Below are 22343 nucleotides of genomic sequence, written 5' to 3'. Positions count from 1 at the left end.
TGCGCGTGGCGACGGGAGGGCGGGACCGCGGCTGCGCGTCACGTCGTGTGGGCGGGGCCGCGGCTGCGCGTGACGGTCTGTGGACGGGACCGCGGCTGCGCGTCACGTCGTGTGGGCGGGCCCGCGGCTGCTCGTGACGGCCTGTGGGCGGGGCCGCGGCTGCGCGTGGAGACCGGAGGGCGGAACCGCGGCTGCGCGTGACGTCGTGCGGGCGGGACCGCGGCTGCGCGTGACGGCCTGTGGGCGGTGCCGCGGCTGCGTGTGGAGACGGGAGGGCGGAACCGCGGCTGCGCGTGACGGCGTGTGGGCGGGCCCGCGGCTGCGCGTGGCGACGGGAGGGCGGGACCGCGGCTGCGCGTCACGTCGTGTGGGCGGGGCCGCGGCTGCGCGTGACGGTCTGTGGGCGGGACCGCGGCTGCGCGTCACGTCGTGTGGGCGGGCCCGCGGCTGCTCGTGATGGCCTGTGGGCGGGGCCGTGGCTGCGCGTGGCGACGGGAGGGCGGGACCGCGGCTGCGCGTGACTGTGTGGGCGGGGCCGCGGCTGCGCGTGACGGCCTGTGGCCAGGGCCGCGGCTGCGCGTGGCGACGGGAGGGCGGGACCGCGGCTGCACGTGACGGCGTGTGGGCTGGATCGCGGCTGCGCGTGACGGCGTGTGGGCGGGGCCGCGGCTGCGCGTGACGGCCTGTGGGCGGGACCTCGGCTGCGCGTGACGGCGTGTGGGTGGGCCCGCGGCTGCGTGTGACTGCCTGAGGGCGGGGCTTCGACTGCGCGTCGCGGCGTTTGGGCCTGGCGACCTGAGGGGGGGCGACGTGTGGGCGGGACGACTTGTAGGCGCGGCTGCGGCTGCGCTTGACGCCTTGGGTGTGGCGACAGGTGGGCGGGGCGACGGCTGCCAGTCGCTACTTAAAGGCGGGGCGACGGCTGCGCGGGACGGAGTGTGGGCGTGGCGACGGAAGGATGCGTCCACCTGTGGGCGTGGCGACGGATGGGCGGGGCGACAGCGTGGCGTATGGACGTACGTGTGGCGTCGGCGGCGCATGATGGTGTGTGGGCGGGGCGATGGATGGGCGGGGCGACAGCGTGGCGTATGGACGTACGTGTGGCGTCGGCGGCGCATCATGGTGTGTGGGCGGGGCGATGGATGGGCGAGGCGACAGCGTGGCGGGGCGACGTGTGGGCGGGGCGACGGTTGACCATGATGGCGTGTGGGCGGGGCGTAGCGATGGATGGGCGGGCTGACGGAGGCGCGCGGTGGTGCGAGGGCGGGGCTCGGCTGCGCGTGAGCGCACGTTGGCGGGGCGACCCCTGAGCGTGCCGGCGTGTGTGCGAAGTGACTTATGGGCGTGGCGATGGCTGGGCGGGGCGACGGCTGGGCGTGGGGCGGGCGGTAGGTGATTGTCGTTTTGGCGCGGCGATTGAGCTCCGGAGTCCAAGGCTGCAGTGAGCTATGACTCCAGCCTGGGTAACGGAGCAACACTCTAAAATAAAATAAAATATGCTCTGTAATAAACATGCAAGTTAATCCAGCCTAAAGAGGGGGTCCTGGGAACCCCACGGTGGAGCTAGTCGGTCAGAAGTTCGGGGGGCCTGGACTTTTGGCCGGTATTTGAAGGGGGCAGTCCTGTGGGCTGGAGCCCCCAACCTGTGGGATCCGACACCACCTCCTGGTAGACAGTGCCCTGGATCAGGGGACACCTGGCTGCTGCCCGCTACAGACCCCCTTGCTCGCCAGTGGAGAGAAAGTCCCACACATCTGGCATTACAAGCTGTTGTGAGAGTGCAGTGGGAGAAACTTGAGTTTTTCCACCCAACACTGCACTAGGAGAGTCAAAGACCAAATCCAAATTAAAACCAAGCCTAGGGCTTTAATCAAAATTCAGCTATTTGCAAGCTGAAACTTTAGACAAGCAATTCTTCTTTGTGCCCCATTTACCAATGAGAAAAACAAGTTCCCTCAAGAGCGGTGCTGATGACGACGAGACCACGGCTGCCACAGAAGTTCGCTACCACGCCCGTCCTGAAACCCTGCCCAGCCGAAATAGGAGTAGGTGGCCTACGTGCTGGGCCGGACATCGATAAGGTACACAAAATACGATTCCCCCCTGTGAGCTGCCACGCCTCGCACAGGGAATCACGGCAGCAGCACTTCGTTGGGGATGGGACGGCCACCGAGAGCTGCCAGGATGCTGTCAGTCATGTCCCTCATCATCTGCCATCTGGCTTGGTGCGTCGCACTTCCAATGTGAGGCGTCAGGGTGACGTTCTTCAGCTTCAACAAAGGATGATCTCTGGAATCAGAGTAACCGAGGGACTGTTTAGAGTTGTCTGGTCTCACCTCCCGGGCGAATCCCCACCCTGAGCTGGGAGAGCTCTTGTCTCTCTGTCCTGCCGGCAGCTGCCTCCTCTCAAAGGACCCCGGCGCCCTTCTGCTCAGAGAGCTCCCCCTCCACTACTCCCTTCCCCCTGCCCTAACTGCGGCTTGGAAAGACCTTTCCTCAAAAACATTTCCCAGTCTCCAGCAGGCTCAGGAATTTGCCTCGTGTTGGATGTGTCACCCAAAGCCTCCTCTGGACTTGGTCACGCTGACACCGGTGACACCCAGGACCGGTTTCCCCAGCGTGCCAAATTTTACAGTGACCCATGATCAAAAACCCACAGGCATAACCTATCGGGCCAGACTGGCGGTCAGGGAAACACCACCGCCTTCTGACGTGTAGCAGCATTCAGGGCGCGACGCAGCCCAGGCACCTCCCCCAGCCCCTCGCCTCGCAGCCCAGCTCCTGGCCCGGGGGCTCCCCTTCAAGTCAGGACTCGACCGGAACCTGACTCCAGCCCCCTTGTCTCAGCCGCCTGACAGTAAACTCTTCTCGCTGCAAAAATATGGTCCCTCGGTGGTTGGCTCTGTCGTGCAAGGAGACCCAGTTCAGTTGAGGGACAAGAGACACTCAGAGAACCTCTGTTCTACATAAATTATCGTTTTTCTCAGAAATGTCTATAAGTTCTGTGGTCGATCTTGGTAAACTTAGATGTTAAGTTTGGTTAATATGTGACAGTCACTTGTCTGCTGGACAGAAGTCAAAGCTGGGAGGAGTCTCTGGTCTAATAAATGACAGAATCAAGACTCTAGTCCTGACAGGATGGATCACTGGGTCAAAATACATGAGCAAATGAGATACATATAGAATTACACACATTTGCTTGAAAAGCAATTGAGGGAATAACTTCAATTTTATCTCACTAGAAACTTCCTGAGCTAGGGGTGTAAGGGGCATTCCCAGGGCAAGCCGGGGTCACAGGTGGGGACGGCTGCCTGCTGGGTACGGGAGGCATTTCACGCAGCTTCCTCCCCGGGGTCCACTGCCTGGGGCGCCCCGAGCTCCTCTCTGAGGGACTGCTGCGGGCTGGACACAGGCTGCACACGAGCAGCTGCCCCCACCGGGACAGGTCACCTGCTCAGGCCCCTCCCCGGCCGAGACTCAACAGCTCCCTGACGCTGTCTGTGGACTCTGCCCCTCCGGGGGTCTGTGTGGCTGTTACCTGGGCAGGGGCTCCGGGCAGGTCACGTCCAGCGCGGCGGCGCCGATAACCCCAGTCTGAAGGGCTTCCACCAGCGCGTCCTGATCAACCAGCAGACCTGGACCAACGAGACAGCACCTCCCATCACCACGGCCTGCAACACGCCGGAGCGGTGCTGGTCACAGCAGCTGCTGTTGCAAACACGTCTTTCTTTTGTTCCAGTAACATGTTTAAAGGTAAATCAAAAGTTTGACTTCACACTGCCCGATTTTTCATTAGACGTAATAAAAACCAGGCCTGAGCCCACCACGTGCCCGGGAGGAAGCTAGGCCTGCGTGCACACGATCTCTCCGAATCCTGAAACAACCCAGCAAGGCCAATATTCCTTTTATGGGTGGGGAAACCGAGGCTCGTAGTTACAGACTTGCCCAAGATCACACAGCTCCTAACACAACCCTGCTGATTCAAGCCTGCGTTTGTCTGGCCCTGAGCCCGGGCCCATCTCACACCACTTCCCAGAGCCACAGGGTTTGAGCTGAGCTAACAGCTCCCAACGAGCTGGACGGCTGCATCTGGAAATTCAGCCGACCAAGCATGCTCCGTAACTACAGTTTCCAACACAAACTCACATGCGAGTCTGAGCAGCAGAAGCTGAGAAGAAATGCTCTTCCCTTAGGGCTGAGGCCCGCCCTCGGCCCTCCATCCGTGGCCACTGCCCTCGTGGCCGCTGGAGAAAGCCCCCTCTGAGGCCGGGACAGCTGAGGCTGCACCAGCCGTTCGCACTCGCCTGGGAGGCCTGAGCGCCGTGAGGTTTCCTGGCAAGCAGGTTTTCCTCATTTTACAGACGGCAGAACCGGACTTCGGCAGTGCACACGGGTCTGGGAGCGCCAGGCTTCGCGTCTGTGCCGCTGGCCTTGGCCTGCAGAGGTGAACCAGCTACCTGCCCCCTTCCCGCTAAGTGCCACCGCCGACCTGCTGTCCGACCTGGTCACAGCACAGGGCCTTCTGGCACATAAACACCAAATAACCAAAGTGACACTAAGTTACTTTTGAAAGAGATGGCTCAAAAAATTCATCTCCATAAAGAGATGAGATTGAAAAGCCCCCATATTGTAGTATCCTCATCCTTTTTGTTACTGTGAATGACCTGAGGTTCAAAATGCCACAAAGATAGAAATAGAAATAGAAAGTAAAAGTCCCATAATCCCCTGCCACCAATCTAAGCGCATTTTTCAGACCATGGCATCATTTAGGACAAAGGGCCGACTAGAAACGCCAGGACGACCGCTGGAGGCTCGTCCTGCCCCGTGGGCTCAGGGTGCCGGCGCACCTCTGCTGATGTTGATGAGGACGGCGGTGGGCTTCATCAGCCGCAGCTCCTGCCGCCCGATCAGCCCGCGGGTCTGGGGCGTCAGGCTGGCCGCCAGCATCACGAAGTCCGACTGCCGGAGCAGGCTGTCCAGCCTCTCGCAGTAAGTGGCCCCAACCGCTGCCTCCTCCTCCAATTTCCTGGGAAGGCAACAAGGAAGAAAAATCACATCCTCCAGCCAGAAATCCATCATGTTGCCCTCATGGGAGGAGCCTCTCAGGGGAGCAGGGGCCTGTCCCCCGCTGGGCCAGACTCCACATGGGCCCAGGCCAGAGCCTGGGCAGCCGCCGCAAACCCCCAGAATCGCTGACCGCAGCGTCCCCACCAGACCCCGAGCTCCTGGAGGGCAGGTGCTGCCTCCTCCCCTCTTGGGGCCCCCAGAGCCTGGGACAGGCCTGGCCCTGTCGCTTTCACCAAAGATCCCAGACAAGAGACAGAAAGCGCCTGACCAGAGAGCAGGTATCACAGGGTCTGACGCAGGTGGTTTTGCTCTTTTGTTCTGGTTCTGGGTGAATCCTAACTCCTGCCCTGGTCACCCCAGACGGCTGATATTCAGCTGAAAGCCGCGTGCAGGTGCTCAGGACCCTGCCGTCCAGAGCAGTTGTGCCAACCCTCTCCAGACTCTCCTGCCTGGCCAGACACACCCAGCCACACGGAGGTGGTGCAGGCGCCAGTTCCCCTCAGTTCCAAAGCCAGTCTTTGAATTTACCTGCGGGTCCTATTGTAGTACAGAATCTTCATCTCGAACGCTGTGGCCCTTCGAGCGATCTTGTAGCCGATGCTGCCCATGCCAACGATGCCCAGCGTGGCCCCTGTCACCTCCTGACCCATCCAGTTCACACAGAAGTCCTCTGCCGCTGGTGCGACGGCCAGCCGACAGCCTGCAACACGCCAAGCGCACAGTGGGCAGCGGGGGCCACAGACGACCCGCAGCCCTCGCGGCTCCGACAAAGTGCGGGGTCGGGACGTGCGTGGGCCATGCCCTTCCCATGATTTTGTGTCAGGGACAGTTGAAGGACAGGAACAATGATAGTTTCTTCAAAGCAAAGCCAGGGCCTCCTGGTAGGATACTTTAAAATAGAAACTTCTTTCACATTAAGAAGTATTTCTGGTTAAAATTAGTTGTTTTGGGGTGTGCATGCGTGCGTGTTAACCATTAGCCAGAAATAGAGCCTGACTCCTGATTCTTTTCCGGAACCCTTCGCTCTGAAGCTTCATGTCAGGAGGGTGGGCAACGGTGAATTCCCAGGGAGGCTCCCCAAGGCGGTGGAGGGTGTGGGAGGTGGGATTTCCCCAGGTATGTGCTGGCCTGCTGGCGCGATCCCAGGGCATTTCCACAATGGCTCTGAGATCACTCACACCCACAGTTTGGGGGGCTGCTGGATATGTCTGCTCTGGTTGCCGGGCTGGGGCACTAACAGGCTGCAAGCCACCAGGAGGGGCTCCAGCCCCCAGGGAAATAAAGTCCCAGATGTGGGGTGAAGAAGTCAGGACCAGAGAGAGACACATAACTTGAGGAGACTTATTTGAATATATATGTATGTATGTGTGTGTGTGTGTGTGTGTGTAGATATATATATATATATATATATATATATATTTGAGACTGAGTCTCTGTCACCCAGGCTGGAGAGCAGTGGCACCATCATAGCTCACTGCAGTCTCAAACTCCTGGGCTCAAGAAAGAGATCCTCCCTCCTCAGCCTCCTAGTAGCTGGGACTGCAGGTACACGTCACCACACCCAGCTAATTTTTCTATTTTTTTGTACAGAGTCTCGCTATGTTGCTCAGGCTGGTCTTGAACTCCTGGCCTCAAGCGATCCTCCTGCCTCAGGCTCTCAAAGTGCTGGGATTACAGGTGTGAGCCGCCGTGCCTGGCCCTATTTGCATATTTTACAATTATTTTAATGTGTGTTATTAAACATTTGTCATTTGGTTCTTTGGAAAGCCACAATCTTCCAGGGGTGCTTTACCTTCCAGGACTCTGCGGGCTGCGGCCAGCAGCAGGGCCATGCCCAGGTCTGCCGTGGGGTCCGACACGGCCTGCGGCGTGTTGGCCACCGCCACGCCGAGGCTGGTGATGAGCGGCAGGTCCAGGTGGTCCAGGCCAACTCCCCCGTTGGCGATAATCTTCAGGGAAGGCAGGCTCTGCAGGAGATCCCGGTCAATGGCCGGCTTTCCACCCCATATGTATATGGCTTGGATCTTCTGACAGAATTGTGTTTTATTTTCCACAAATTCTGTCATGGTAACGAGACGGAAGTGTTTCTGCAGCTCCGCAATGTGAGCCTCACACACACCATGGGGGCCTTCAAGTGCAAACACCAGAACTCCAGGCAGCTCTCCACCCTCCATGACCTGCAGAGCGCCGGACGCAACAGCTCACGCACGCGTCTGCTGCCCACAGGCTTTGTACATTACAGCAAGACTGGAATTCAATTCATTTCCCGGACAAAGTCCTGTAAAGCCTGAAAGGGAACAGACCCACAGCACTGTGTACAAAGTCTCTGTTGGGCCCACATCCCCTATCACATGTGGGCTTAATTTCTGTCCTTTAACGGGCAGCAGACAGGGGAGGCGGCCCCGAGGTGGCCCCTCCTGGCAATCACATCCCTGGGTCTCTGCCTGGAGTGTGGCTGCACTTGCTCAGCAGAGACCCCGGCTCCTGTCTCGGCGCCTCGCTCCCTGGGCCTCCTCTCTCTGTCTCCCTCCCTGGGGGCCGGCATTACCCAGCTCCCAGATGACTTGGGAGCAGAGCTTTTGAGGCCAGCCGACCGCTGCGCAACCCAGGAGGGCTGCAGCTGCGCCAGCACTCGACTGCAGTCTCGGGGAGACCCCGAGTGAGACCCCCAGCTAAGCCCCTCCTGGACTCCTGGCCCAAAGGAACTGCGACATGATCAGCGTGGGTTTGCGGTCACTGGAGTCGGGGCGCCTCGTGCCTGCAGCGGGTGGGCAGGCAAAGCTCCCCCCTCCCCCTTCACCTCCCAGCAGGGCCAGAGAATGAAACTGCCATTTCATACAAGTTCTACGTGTTTCGGGAGCTTTCAAAGGCCATGAGAGTCCAGAGATGCAGTTAGAGTCACTCACGAGCTGAACAGCACAAAACAGAGAGCTAGGAAAGTGCTGAGGCCAAGGCACTGGCGACAGGCAGTCAGCTGGGGCCAGAAGCAGGAAAGTGTTAACGGTTTGTTTATACAGATTTCCTGTGGCGTCAACCTTTCATCCCTGATAAGAACGCCCGATGCGCAGGGATTTCATCTCCTGCTTCTACAGAACAGAGCCACGGTCGGAGGGACCCTCTGCGCCCACCTGCAGTCACACACGTGGGGCAGCACACCCACCCTTCACAGCAACACGCGACTCCTAGGACTGACTGGCTTCCACTGTGAAAGTAAAACGTATGCTACTGCCTGTCACATGAATTAAATAAAGCTTTATGTGCCTTGTTCCTGATTAAAAATAAGATTTTTTTAACATTTATATCTTTCCTCTAAAAAGAAAACCTGTCAATTTTCAAGCTTTGAGGCTAATGAATGCATTTTTTATCTTTGGGTCCCTGGAACTTGACAGGAAAAACAAAGCTAAAGAATGTTTAAAACTTGTTCAAAGATCAGAGCATAACGAGCTAAAAAATAAAAACAACCTGTGTTTACTTTTTTGACTCTGGGTAAAATATTAAAATGGCTTTATCCAAGATAAGAGTATTTTAGTTCATTTCAGAGGGAGGCAGTTTGCTTGCTGACCTCTGTCTGTCCACAACACCGGTTAAAGGGCAATAGCATGTCACAGGACCGCCACACCCTGGGTCAGCGTGTGCATGTGTAGAAGGTCCAGACCCTCCGGTTTCCCTGCCCCAGGTGAGGGGACGAGAGCCCCGCCCGGGGGACCTAGAGCAGCAGAGAGGACAAGCTCAGTCCCTCACGCCACAGTTCCCTCCAGCAAGCACCAGCCTGACCCATGTCCAGCACAGGCTGGAGTCGGATGTGAAAGCCACGTCCCAGAGCGGCGACTGTGGGGCGGAGCCCACAGGTGCCTGGTGGGGGCCGGCTGCACACCCAGTCCCTTCTGCTCCCTGATTTCTACATCACGAGGCTGAGAGGACAGGTGGCCCCGCAGGGTCCCACGCTGGACAATTCTGCCGTCACCACCAGCGGGGCACTTCCACCTGCGGAACTGAGAGGCCTCAGGATTCCTACAGCTTTGTTTTTGCCCAGCAGCGTGACAGTGCAGGCACGCACCCTTCCTCACTGCTACCCGCATTTGCCTCACACTGTCCAACCTGACATGCTACAATAGATTAAACATTAATTATTAGTTACTAAGGTGATTGCTTAATGAAGAAAAAGAATATTACCTTTGTCGAAATTGCCTTCCGCAGACTCAAAGCTCTACATTCAGGATTTTCTTCTTTTAAAGGCCCTGGAAAATCAAGACCAGAAAGAAAAGTAGAGTGAACCTCCACTTCTTTCAAAGGAACGTCAGAGATGTATATAGTTTCCTGGGAGGCGTTGCCTGGGACAAGGAGGGGTGTGTGGTCCACGGACCCTTGAGCAGCCCTGACTGAGGGGGACACGGGGGTCAGAGGGAGGGCACGGCCACCAATTTGCTTAGCAGATCGCTTGCATCTGTGTGCTGAGGCTTATCTCTGATTAACAGACTTGCCTAGCTTAAAACATTACAAACCTTCAGAAAAAGCTTCGTTTTTTAACCAATTACAAACCAAAGAATCTTTAAACCCACCTATAACCTGTAAGTCCCTGCTGCGAGATGTCCCACTTGTCTGGGACAAACCACTGCGTACCTTCCATGCATTCATTTGTGATTCTCCTGCAATTCCTGTCTCCCTAAAACGTATAAAGCCAAACTGCGGCCCCACTGCCTTGGGACCGCTCACTCGAGGCTTCCTGGGCGTGGGCGGGGCCTCTCCCCACACAGCTCTCAGGGCAGGGGATGGGGGCGCAAGGCTCCCAGTCGCGGGGCCCCCCCTGCTCCCTCCCTGGCCTGGCAGGGTGACGAGGAGGTGACTGCGGTGAGGCTGGTCTCTAGGCACATCCTGAGCCCAGAGTGGCATCAGCAGGTCCCGTGTGATGTCACTACAGTCTCCAAACAGCCCCCATCAGTCTGGAGGCCTGCGGTGGGCGGGGCCCCCACAGCGTGGATGGCAGTTTCCGCAGGGGAGCCTCGAGCCCTGGGGGTCTCTCCTCTGACCCCTCCCCACGTGTGGACGTTCCCCCCAGGTACCTTCCAATCCTTCCAAACGGATCACCCGCCTCCCTCCACCTCACTTTGGGTATCTCGTGTCTGAAGATGTGCAATGCTCTCTCCGTGACGGTCCATCCGTAGCTGAACATCTACTTGCAACTTTCGATCCTCTCCTGAGAGTGGCGTGTGCAGGCTGCTTCTAGCCCACCGAGCTCACGGCTTCTTGTCCTGAGACTCTGCTTTTCTTTTTACATCACTCCTCTCTCTTGGTGAGTTCAATATCCCCCAAATCTTTCTCACTTTCCCCAAATTTGCCTCCAAGTAGCGCCAGCTGGCTCTTGTCTTCCCTCCCTTTCCCCCTCCATGTTCTTTCAGAGGTGGGGTCTCACCCTGTCACCCCGGCTGGACTGCCTCACAGCTCACTAAAGCCTCGAACTCCTGGGCTCAACTGATCCTCCTGCCTTGGCCCGGAGGTGGGTTTTGGGGATTCTTCAGCTGGCAATTGGCTGAAAGAGTTAAGCTTTGTGTCAAGACCTGGAGTCAGCAGAAAGACAGGCTTCAGCGGAGATAAGGGGAGCTGCCATCTGTCACGTGATGCTACTCCAGTCAGGCTGGCCAAGTGAGCCACATGACACCAGGTTAATAAAACCGATCTAGTGAGATTGTATCACTTGTAGGCATGGCTCACCAGGCCTCTCAGAAAGGAATTTGGGCAATTAAAAAAAAGGTCAGAGTTCAGTCCTCAGCTCCCCTGTTGGCCAAAGACCACTCCGTGGGACGCACGCTCGAGTGGCTGACAGCACAGGAGGTCCCCAGGCCGGAAGGCTCAACCCTAGAGCTGCCCATTCGGCAGCCGGTGGTGTCGGGGTGGGGGGAACCTGCGGCCTCAGGGCCACGTGTGGCCTTCTGGATCCTTGAGTGTGGCCTTTGGACTGAATCCAAAGTTTACAGAACAATTTGTTCTGTGAAGTTTGGATTTGGCCGAAGGGCCACACTCAGGGATCTGGGAGCCACGTGTGCCCTGAAGCTGCAGGTTCCCCACCCGCTGCTGCCAGACTTACCCTGCTTGCCAACGGTCATTTGAACGTGTGGCTAATTGTATTTGAGGATTGTGGGACCAACACCAAGTCAGAATCTAATACATTTAATTTTTCTTCTGGCCAGAGTGGTCTGTGAACTCAAAAATACTCATAAAACCCTAAGGGCCTGCTGACTGAACAGACCCCATAAAGAGGCATGAAGCATAACTGCACCAGGCAGCTGTTCCTCTTTTCAGGAATATTCCAACTCCTCCCACGGCTTGTCACATACGTGCATTTGCCACCTGCTCAGTATGACTTCCTACTCCCAGTGTCCCCGCCTGGAAGCACATGTCCCTGGCATGTGGCCCGGGAGCTGCTGGAATGGCCACCTGCAGGCCTCGGCCCCTCCTGAGAAATAAAGCTCTCCTTTCCAAATTATGAGCCTCATTCTGTTTTTCTGGTTAATACCGTCACAGGTACAACATGCTGAGAACCCTGTAAACTCAAGAAACATCTGGTCTTCACTGTCTAAATTGCCATAGAACTTGTTTACAGTTCACAAATCGATTTTCCCCACCACCTTGGTGTCGCACCATGTATTGGTGTTTGGGAGAGAAAAAGAGGTTTTGTTACAAGAGAAATCATTTGATTCCACAGTGCCATTTTGTCATCTCTCCCAACAAAAACAGCCTTTCACCTATACCAAATGTTATATCTCGTGGGGGTGGATAGTGGGGTACAAATTTGGGAAAAACCAGGGTTCCAAGTGGTTTGAGGGCACATTCTCTTTCTCTTTTTCACAGCCTGAGAGGGAAATGGGAGCCACCGTGGTCCTCCTGCGGGAGTGTCCCCACGCTGTTTGCAACGGGCCCAGTGCCCGCTGGCTGGACTGCGGAATGCCCTGAGCCTCATTCAGCTTTGGCCCTTGAGCTTTGAGAATAGTGTCTGAGGTCACATTTGCCACCTAAAAATTTCCATCAATTTGGGGGACCACATGTCTTCACAGTGTCAGACGGAGCCTCAGCCCTGAGCACCACAGCCACCGCTGCACGGCTGCTCAGGCCCACGCGCAGTCACGGTCGGAGCACACGCCCGCTCCCGCCTCTGGGTTTGGGAGTATTTTATGGCTTGTCTGGTCTCTCCCACCCACGTGATGAGGGCGGCACCATCCTTTAGGGCAGCTTCCCGTCCCCTTGGAACAGCATCCCTTCTGTGGTGGCCGGTTTTGGAGAGGGAATTTTCTCTAAGGGATGCCTCTCTTCACAAGCCATCAATCAGGCTTGCCCCAGTCACCTAGCCCAGTTCCCAGTCCTCCAGTGAGGGTGTGTTTTAGTCTTTTGGATGGCCAATTTTGGTGTATCCACCAGGAATGCTGTGACCATTGTATGCTAATGGCATCAGTGCATTCGGATGAGTGGCGTCAACCCCGACCCCTGGGTGTCCCAAATGACTGCAGGTGCAGGAAGGCTACGCCTCAGTGTGCCCTTGTCGGGGTGTTCTACAAGGTTTCCCGGAGGTGCCCTTGCCTTGGATGGAATTGGTGCTGTCAGGGGTCTCTGTCCACCACAGCTGACCCCATGAAGAGATCTTTAAGGCAGTGCCAGTGCGGTTGGTGCGGGGTTAGGCCCTCTGGCCACAAGCGCAGGTCACTCGGGAGCCAGTGAGGTTCCTCACGCCAGCCCCAGGCTCTGTCTAAACCTGACACCATCAATATCTATGGCTGTGCAACAGTCCATCTGATTGGACCCCTCAATAATCGTCCTTAGGCATTGTTAGGTAAATATTCCTGCAGGGCATCGTATTTGGTGAGAGCCTTAAAATAGAGGTGCCCTGAAAAGGGGGCACCTCTGGGAATGTTTAGAGTGGAACTGTTCCCATCGGTGGCCTTCATTTCATCAGCTCTATGTCACACCAAACCACGTGGGCTCCACTGGCGGGGAAATCAGTGAGGTTTGCAGGGAAGCTTTGGCAATATAATCTACAGCAAGTAAGGTAAGAATGAGAGTTATCTCAGGGTTCACGGGGTCTGGCCTGGGCCAGCATCTCAGGAAGAATGTCTGCCTCAGTTGTTGCTCTGGAGACCGTCTGAGCCTGAGTGTTTTCCAAAATTGCAGGCAGGTGTCAGAGACTGATTCAGAGGTCCAGGTGTGGTCAGGAATGTGGTCGGGTGCTTGCTTTTGGTGTGAGATGTGAATCTAAGAAGCAACAGCCTTTAATTTTGCAGCACAAGAGTTAGTTAAAAGTACCCAATAAGGTACTTTCCAGTAGGGTTGTAGGGAGTCCGTTAGTTGTGCCTTTTCCAACAAACAAAGTCATCTGACTGCAGTGCGTGATCCCTGGAGTCTCTGGCCCCCGGGGAGCTCACTGTGGAAAGACTCTGTCACCAGCTTTGTACTATTTGTTACAGTTTTAAGAAGTCCTTGAAAATAATTCGGTATTTCCCCTTGAGTAAGGCCGGCTAACACAAGCCCTCGTCCAGCCTCTAGGCCTTTGTCGTTGTCTGGCAAGGGGATAGGCAGTGCTGTCCAAAAGGAGCGGACCTAAGGTTCGGCAAGACCAGTGGGCGGGCTTTTGGCCAAGGGAGGTTAAAAGCCTCCATTAAGTTAGCTAATTGAGTTTTTATTGTGCCATTTTTCTGTTCTACCAACCCGGAGGACTGGAGATGGTAGGCACAATGCAAATGCTGTACTGCCAGCCAGATTTTGGAAATGGACAGAACAGCTTGTCTAGTAAAATGAGCCCCACAATCACTGTGTAGCTCAGAAGGGATGCCCCAAACTGGAATGATTCTTTTTAGCAGTATTTTGCCTACCGCTAAGGCAGTAGCCCTTTGACAAAGAAATGCTTCTACCCAATGAGAAAACATAAACCAAAACCAACACATATTTATAATTGTGAGATGGCAGCATCTGGATGAAATCCAATTGCCATACTTCAAAGGGTCCCGTGCGGAAAGGAAAATGACCTTGAAGGGCCGGGCATGGTGGCTCATGCCTGTAATCTGAGCACTTTGAGAGGCTGAGGCGGCAGGATCGCTTGAAGCCAGGAGTTCAAGACCAGCCTGGGCAACACAGTGAGACCGCATCTCTACAAAAAATAAAAAAATTAGTTGGGTGTGGTGGCGAACGTCTGCAGGCCCAGTTACTCAGGAGGCTGAGGTGGGAGGATCACTTGAGCCCTGGAGTTTGAGGCTGCAGTGAGCTGTGATGGTGCCACTGCACTCCAGCCTGCGTGACAGAGTGAGACTCTGTCTCAGAAAAATAACATGAAAACATCAACATGTCACAACGTGTCTCAGCATAAACAAATGCTACCTTCCTAAAAAATGGTTCGTCCGGGATTGCTAAACACTAACAAAAAAAAAAAAAAAGAAACACAATAACAAAAAACTAGATTCATGCAAGAAAGTAAATAAGAACTACAAAATCTGTCGCGCCAACCTGAAGCTCACGCACGTGTAGCTTACTGCGCGCTTGCCTGGAGAACCGAGGAGCAACCGACAGTCCACGCTGACCGTCAGGCCCGGCGGAGTTTCTCAAGGGTCTCGGGATCCGGCCCGGCTTACCTGGCCCCACGCAAGGTCCCAAGGCACAGCCACACCTGGGCCGCTCCGCGACGCCACAGGGTTCCACTTGTCTTCCAAAACCACCCAGGTTTAGCGGGCGCCACAAACCGACCCCGGGCCCCGGGAGGTCAAAGGGCATCCGGCGACGCGCCCACAGCCCCGCCCTTCCCCGGCCCCGCCCTCCACGGTGCGAACACTTCCTCGGCCCCGCCCCGCTCCCAGTCACGGCCACGCCCACGCCCCTGCGGCCCGGCCACGCCCCCTCCCTCCGCTCCTTCTGGGCGGGCGGGAGCGGCGGAAGTCACGGCGGCGCGTACCGGAAGCGCGCGTGCGTGCGTACGGTGCCCGGAGGGTCTTCGCGCCGCCGAGGCGGGGCTGTGGGTTTCGCCGCAGAGATGGCGGAGGGCGGGGCGCCCCGGGGCGAGCGACGGCCGTGGACGCAGACCCGGGCCGGGGCCCGTGCGGGCGGGGAGGTTGCCCGGCGCCGGCCGCGTGGCGGACGCTGTTGGGGCGTCGAGCGGTCGCGGGGGCGCGCGCAGGGGGGGGTCCGGGGCGCGACCGGCGAGGTGTTCACCCCCCAAATTAACAAGAATGTGTGCAGAAAGCTTTGACTGTCGTCTTTTCGGTAATGTGTCACTTAAATTACCCCTTCGGGGAACAAAGTGTTTCACCCGGGGTCTCGACTTCAGTCGCCATTCTGATTGCGTCTCGGATTTTTACCCCCAGGTCAGACCTCGAAACCAACGTCAGCTCTCACTACCCTGCTGCAGTCAATGATCTAAAACTCGGTTTCCTCACGCACTCCTTTGCAGTCCTCCCCTGGGTGTACACAGCAGCCTCGGTGTGTACAAGGAAAACACACCTCGGGCTCTCACAATCCCTTGCTCTGGTGGTGAAGCCCGAACCCTGAGCCCACCCACTTCGCGCACGCCTTGGGGCGCTCCCGTCCTGCCAGTGCATGTTTTCCGTTTCCCTTACCCTAGGCTTGTTCCCAAGCCGCCTGGAACCTTCCCCCACCCCTTTCCCTGGTTGATTGTCAAGCATCCTGCAGTCCCAACTTAAATATCACATTCTTATAGAAAGAACCTTTTCCTGAACTTCTAAAACAGTATGTTCCCCCCTGCTAAATGCTCTCATAATACCCTGAACTCTCCCCCTCGTAGGACTTTAAGATGAATCTAAATTACGTATCTGATTTTCTGTGTAATGTCAGGCTCCTCTGCTAGACTCCACAAGAGTTTCTAGCATTTGACATCATGTCTGGCACATGTACATGCAAAATAAATATTTGTTGAATAAAGAATGAATGAAAGGCAAATAAAGGAGTAAGGCTTTCCCAAAACAGCATGTTTTTGAAAGTCTAGTGACCAAACACATAGTTTTTACTCTTTAAAGTTCATAACAAAACTCTTGAGTTTCACCTTCCAGTAAGTATTACCAGTAAGTTACAAAAGACTGAAGTTTTCTTTTCCAACTACTTACCCAGAGGGCTCTAGAGAATTCATCCAGCAAAAAGAATCCACAAATTCCCCGAATATCTCCCGTGTTAAGCTGGAACTTAATATACTGAAAAATAAGAATTTGATAAAACTGGCTTTCACTTTTTTATTGTATACACACAAAAGACTGTAACATGTATAAGGTATAAAGAATAGCAATAAAATGAGCCCCTGGTCATACACCCTCATGCATAAGAAATACACCATCACCTTTGAAGTTCCCTGTGCTCCTCTCTGCCCCACTTGCAACCCCTATCTGGAATTTTATGGTTTTTATTTCTCCTTTTATATACATATATTTACCTAAGCAATATATGGTTTGGCTTGCTTTTGCATTTTATTTTAATGGGATTATACTTTATGTAGTCTTCTGTGACCTGCTTTTTCCTAAACTTAGCAGTATGTGTGAAATTTGTCCCTATTTATATGTGGAGGTGTAATCATTCATTTTTACAGCTATATAGTGTCAATAAGTATACCTGTTTATTTTTCTGCAGTTGGATACTTGCATTATTCTTAGTATACGGTTAAGCATTGGCTCCTTTCAAAGAGAACACACTGTGTATGATTTTGAGGGTTTCTCGCAAGAGCTCAACTCAAGCCCCTTTAGTGAACATGGACTTAGAGATTTCTGCAGCTAAGAAAAGATCAAGTCCCCAGTGATAGGGTCTTTTCCCTTCCAACCCCATCCCACCCAAAGTGAGGGTTCTTGCTTGGCTTGAGGTAGCATGGAAGCACCCCCTCTTTTCCCAAAGGGAAGAGAATGAGAATGGGAATATACATCATACCACAACTTTCTCCAAAGAAATGATCTCAAAATTTTCCCTCAACATACTTTCTTATATCCTGTATGGTGGCCCAGTTCCTTCCACATTTTCCTCTGTCCTGACCAAGAAATAGAGTGCCTTCACTTTTCTGTGACCTGGCCAGCTGCATGTTTCTCCCTGGAGGCATGAACCCACACAGGGCCCATGAACATTCCCAGACACTGTTAAAGATGTTTAGGTTGCTGCCCAAAACACTGAAGAAACCCAGCCCTGGCCCTGAGCCAAATTCCCGGAACCTTTATGTAAACTCCATGCCCCAACCCCCTCATGGTGGACATACGTAGGTAGAACAACTCTTGCTGTCCACAAGGATGACTGCTGAAGCACTCTGTATATTAGGTCCTCTAATAAGCCCTTTGGACCAATCGCTCTCCTTTCTTTGGAATCCCAACTGGTCCCACATCAGGACAGTTTGGGGCACTCCCTTGTGAGAACTTCTTTGCCACTGCTTTTGGGGCAACTCCAGCCTCAGTTTTGGCTGGGATGGAACACCTCATATATCCTCAAGTAGGGTGATGGACAATCTGTAGGCTAGTATTTCCTCTGCGAAATCTGTAAACCTTGTCTGGTTTCTCTGGAAAGAATATGCACCTAGAATCATTTATTTTATTTTATTTTATTTTTTTTGAGACAGAGTGTCGCTTTGTTGCCCAGGCTAGAGTGAGTGCCGTGGCATCAGCCTATCTCACAGCAACCTCAAACTCCTGGGCTTAAGCGATCCTACTGCCTCAGCCTCCCGAGTAGCTGGGACTACAGGCATGCGCCACCATGCCCGGCTAATTTTTTCTATATATATTTTAGTTGGCCAGATAATTTCTTTCTATTTTTAGTAGAGACGAGGTCTCGCTCTTGCTCAGGCTGGTCTCGAACTCCTGACCTTGAGCAATCCACCCGCCTCGGCCTCCCAGAGTGCTAGGATTACAGGCGTGAGCCACCGCACCCAGCCTAGAATCATTTATTTTAAATCTGGGGACTCTGCTGAAATTAGAGAGAGGAAAGCCTCATGTTAACATTGTCTTATATTTGGCTTAACACATTCTTTTAAAACTATAAATTCATCTGGAAGAGTTACAAGGCTATCATTAGTAGCAATTAGTTCCTTAACTCAAGGCAGTTGCTCTGAAGGGATGGGCACTCGCCGTGTGCATCCTTTCCCAATCAGGACATGCAGTGACACTTTCGTCTCCCCCCAGATATCTGCCTTGCTCTTACTTGAGAATTTTAGACTGCATTATTTAATGCTTATGTTTAGTCATTCTTTTTTTTTCTTTTACAGTGCCTTCAACTTCCACAGTCATTCTTTTAACGAAGAATCCTATTTCTAAAGTGTAACTCAAGCAGTTTGATTACCTCAGTGATGGTTTAGCCTATTTATTGCCATTTTTTTGATGATCAGATACTTTTTGATGTAATGGAAGGAGAGATGAGGAGCTTTAGCCAAATAATTCTGTTAGGCTTGGCCAGGCACGGTGGCTCACACCTGTGATCCTAGTGCTTTGGGAGGCAGAGGCAGGAGGATTATTTGAGGACAGAGTTCAAGACCAGCCTGAACAACATAGTGAGACCTCATCTTTACAAAAAAAAATATTTAAAAATTAGCCAGCTGTGGTGATGCATGCTTATAGTCCCAGCTATGTGGGAGGCTGAGGCAGGAGGATTGCTTGAGCCCAGGAGTTTGTGGCTACAGTGAGCTATGGTGATACCACTACACTCCAACCTCGGTGAGAATGAAACCTTGTCTCTAAAAAATATATATATATCCTATCTGCCTCCATATTGATAGAACAGAAAATGTTGACCAAACAACAGTTTCTACACAAAAATAAATAACATCTCATTTTAAATAATGAGAGAATGATGCCTTCCACATGCTTTAACTTTCCCAATAAGTGGAGCTTACCCTGTCAAATCTGCAACTTTTATTGTATTTTAAAAAATTTTTAGAACAGTATTTCTAATTTTATTTTACAAAGAAAAAGTGTGGCCAAATGGCCTCATTGGTGAATTCTACCAAACATTTAAAGAAGAATTAATATCAATACTTCACAAACTCTTCAAAAAAAAAAATAGAAAAGAGGGTAACACTTCTCAACTATGAGGCCATCATTATTATCCTGATACCAAAATCAGACAAAGATATCACAAGAAAACTACAGACCAATATCTTAGGAATTATAGACACAAAATCTTCAACAAAATACTAGCAAACCAAATCTAGCAACATATAAAAAATAATTACCAAGACCAACTGAGATTTATCCTAGGAATGCAAGGTTGTTTTAACATATTAAAAAAAAATCAATGTAATATACCATATTAATAAAGTACGAAAACCACAGGATCATCTCACTAGATGTAGAAAAAGCATATGACAAAATCCAATACTCTTTCATGATAAAAACAAACTAGGAGAAGAGAATTTCCTCACCCTGATGGAGGGCATCTGTGAAAAATTCAAACCATTCATACCTGATGGGTAGACTGAATGCTTTCCCCTAAGATCACGAACAAGACAAGACGTCTGTTCTCACCACTTCTACTGAACATTGTACTGGATGTTTCAGCCACGGCAGCTAGGCAAGAAAAAGGAAAAGCATCCAAATTGGCAACAAAGAAGTAAAACTGTCCCTATTTGCAAATGACATGATCTTGTATATAGAAAATCTTAAGAAAGCCACTAAAAAAATTATTAAAAGTAATAAATGACTCAGCACGGTTGCAGGATGCAAGATCCATATATAATAATTGATTGCATTTCTATACACAAGCTATGAATAATCAGAAAATTAAATTTAAAAAGTATTCCATTTAAATAGCATTAAAAAGAAAATATTTAGGAATAAATTTAACAAAAAAAGTGCAAGATGTGGACACTGAAAACTATAATGTACCATAGAAATTAAAAAAGACCTAAATAAATGGGAAGAAAACCCATGTTCACGGATCAGAAGACAATATTGTTAACATGGCAATAATGGCAATGCCTTCTAAATTAGTGTGAACAGGAATTCAACATAATTCCTATTAAAATCCCTGCTGCCCTTTTTATAGAAATTAACAAACTGATCCTAAAGTTCATATGGAAATGTAAGGAACCCAGAATAGCCAAACCAATCTTGAAAAGGAACAAAGTTGGAGGACTGAGACTTCCCAATTTCTAGAACAAATCAAGACAGTGTGGTACTGACATAAGGCTAAACACGTGAATCAATGGAACAGAATTGAGAGTACAGAAATAGATCCTTATATTTAAAGTGACTGATTTCAACAAAGGTGCCAAGATAATGTGATGCGGACAGAATAATCTTTCTAACAAATAGTCCTGGAACAATTGAATATATCTACATGCAAAAGAATGAAGTTGGATACCTCATACCATACATAAAAATTAGCTCAAAATGAATCACAGACTTAAATATAAGACGTAAAATTATAAACTCTAGAAGAAAACAGGAGTAAATATTCATGACCTTGAATTAAACAGTGGTTTCTTAGATACAATACCAAAAGCATAAGCAACAAAAGAAAAAATAAAGACTTAATCAAAATTTAAAACTTGTGCTGCAAATGATACCAATAAAAAAAAAGACAATCCACAGAATGGGAGAAAATAGTTTCAAACCCTTTATCTGGGAAGGGATTTCTATCCAGAATCAATTACAACTCAATAATCAAAAGATAACTAACCCAATTTTCTAAATGCATAAACGATATAATAGTTATTTCTCTAAATGGCCAATAAGCACATGGAAAGATGCTCTCCATCACTAACCATTAGGGAAATGTAAAGCAAAACCACAATAAGATATCCCTTCATACCTACCAGGATGGTCACAAGAAGAAGTATGTAAATAATTATAATAAGTGTGGGCAAGGACGTGGAGAAATTGAAACCTTCACACATTGCTGGTGAGAATATGAAAGGTTGTAGCCACTTTGGAAAACAGTTCGGCAATTCCTCAAACTGTTATACTGGAATCCGCTGGCTAGGAAGGAAAAAAATATGAAAGAAAAGAAAAGAAAAGGTTAAACATAGTTACCATATGAAAGCTTAAGTCCACACAACAACTTGTTCATGAATGTTCATAGCAGCATTATTTCATAATAGCCAAAAAGTGAAAAAGCGAATGTCAATCAACTGATGGGCAAATAAAATATAGTATATCCATATAATGGAATATTAAAGAGCAATTTAAAAAAACCAACTACTGAAGTCTGCTATAATATGGATGAACCTTGAGAACATTAAGCTAAATGAAAGAAGTCTCTCACAAACTGACTTACATGTTACCTACTGTGAGTTTCCACTGATATAAAATGTCTACAATGAGCAAATCTATAGAGGAAGAAAATGGATTAGTGGTTGCCAGAGGTTGGGGGGAGGGAAATGGGAAATGATTATTAATGGATAAGGTGTTTCTCTTCAGGGTGACATTTTCTAAAATTAGATTGTGGCGTTGGTTCCACAACTCTGAAAAACCACCTGACGTTAAATTGGTGAATTTTACAGAGTGTGACTTACATCTCAAAAGTTTTTAAAAAAAGATGTACCTGAAGATGGACAGTAGTGATGGCTGCACAATACGAATGTACTTAACGCCACTGAACTTACACCCTTAAGAATGGTTAAAGTGATCAATTTTATATCACATATATTTTACCACAATGAAAAATGTTTTTAAAGAAACTAGTTTCAATAAATTACTTGGGGACATGTGAGTCTTATGCCTTCGCCTCGAGAACTCTTCTGTTAATAAACTGCTTGTGACAGGTAAAGCGACTGTGTTTATGCCTGACAAGTGTCCCTGCCAAGACGCTAATTTTGGGGCGTGCTGTAGGCGTCAACGGGCTGAGGTTAATAATGACAATAAGCGCTCAGATTTCCAAGTGCGTGCCCTGTGCCCGTGAGGTACAGGTCACCTCGCGTTCCAGCCCCACTCCCAGAGGAGGACCCTGCAGTTTACCGGGACTCCCTGCGCGAGGCAGAGACGGGCCCGAGCTCTCCCGACGGGGCTGCAGCCCTCACGGCTGACCCCGCGCGGACGCTGTGCCTTCCCGTCACCGAGTGAGACCCGAGCCCCACCACGAGGGTCCCGCCCCGCAGGCCGCCCGGCACCCCCGCTCCGGCCCGGCTCGCAGGCCTGCGGCCCTCGCCGGCGCAGCTCGGGGCACAGCCGGGCCGGCCCTGCAAGGACGGAAACGGGAAGCCCACGAACCTTCAGGAGCCGGCTCAGCGACGCGCCGCCGGGGCTGCCTCGGCGCCGGCGACCCAGAGGGCGTCCAACGCCCACCCACGTCCGGCCCGACCCGACCCGCCGCCGGGACGGCGACCGGCACGTCCC

General features: G+C 51.8%; 1 protein-coding gene across 4 annotated transcripts; it reads right to left on the bottom strand.

Annotated features, from left to right (window-relative positions):
* Positions 1 to 1846: 1846 nt before the first annotated feature.
* LOC123621573 (probable 2-ketogluconate reductase) lies at positions 1847 to 22343 on the bottom strand. 4 transcript variants are annotated; one of them, XM_045527407.1, is made up of 10 exons: positions 22218 to 22343; positions 20825 to 20987; positions 19471 to 19574; positions 16158 to 16241; positions 9241 to 9305; positions 6860 to 7354; positions 5596 to 5767; positions 4848 to 5026; positions 3539 to 3635; positions 1847 to 2289 (listed from the first exon to the last, which is right to left on the bottom strand). In XM_045527407.1, the coding sequence occupies exons 6-10, from the start codon at positions 7239 to 7241 to the stop codon at positions 2133 to 2135; spliced, it is 987 nt and encodes a 328-aa protein (XP_045383363.1). In that variant the 5' UTR covers positions 7242 to 7354; positions 9241 to 9305; positions 16158 to 16241; positions 19471 to 19574; positions 20825 to 20987; positions 22218 to 22343; the 3' UTR covers positions 1847 to 2132. The 4 variants fall into 4 exon arrangements, with proteins under 4 accessions (XP_045383363.1, XP_045383364.1, XP_045383362.1 ...); XM_045527408.1 differs by having other exon boundaries at positions 6860 to 7244; XM_045527406.1 differs by lacking the exons at positions 16158 to 16241; positions 19471 to 19574; positions 20825 to 20987; positions 22218 to 22343 and adding an exon at positions 14676 to 14829 and having other exon boundaries at positions 6860 to 7244.

Source organism: Lemur catta, chromosome 16, assembly GCF_020740605.2.
Source record: "Lemur catta isolate mLemCat1 chromosome 16, mLemCat1.pri, whole genome shotgun sequence".
NCBI classification, from domain to species: domain Eukaryota; kingdom Metazoa; phylum Chordata; class Mammalia; order Primates; family Lemuridae; genus Lemur; species Lemur catta.
Note: the sequence above shows the minus strand (reverse complement) of the source record. Positions and strands in the feature narration are given on the sequence as shown.

Excerpts from the sequence above, each read along its gene's own strand:
- LOC123621573 (XM_045527406.1), bottom strand. The coding sequence starts at position 14,814 with ATGCCCTTTGACCTCCCGGGGCCCGGGGTCGGTTTGTGGCGCCCGCTA. Across the intron at positions 7,245-9,240 it reads GGAAGGCAATTTCGACAAAG|GTCATGGAGGGTGGAGAGCT; the intron begins GTAATATTCTTT and ends GGCGCTCTGCAG. Across the intron at positions 2,290-3,538 it reads TGCCCGGAGCCCCTGCCCAG|AGATCATCCTTTGTTGAAGC; the intron begins GTAACAGCCACA and ends CTCTGATTCCAG.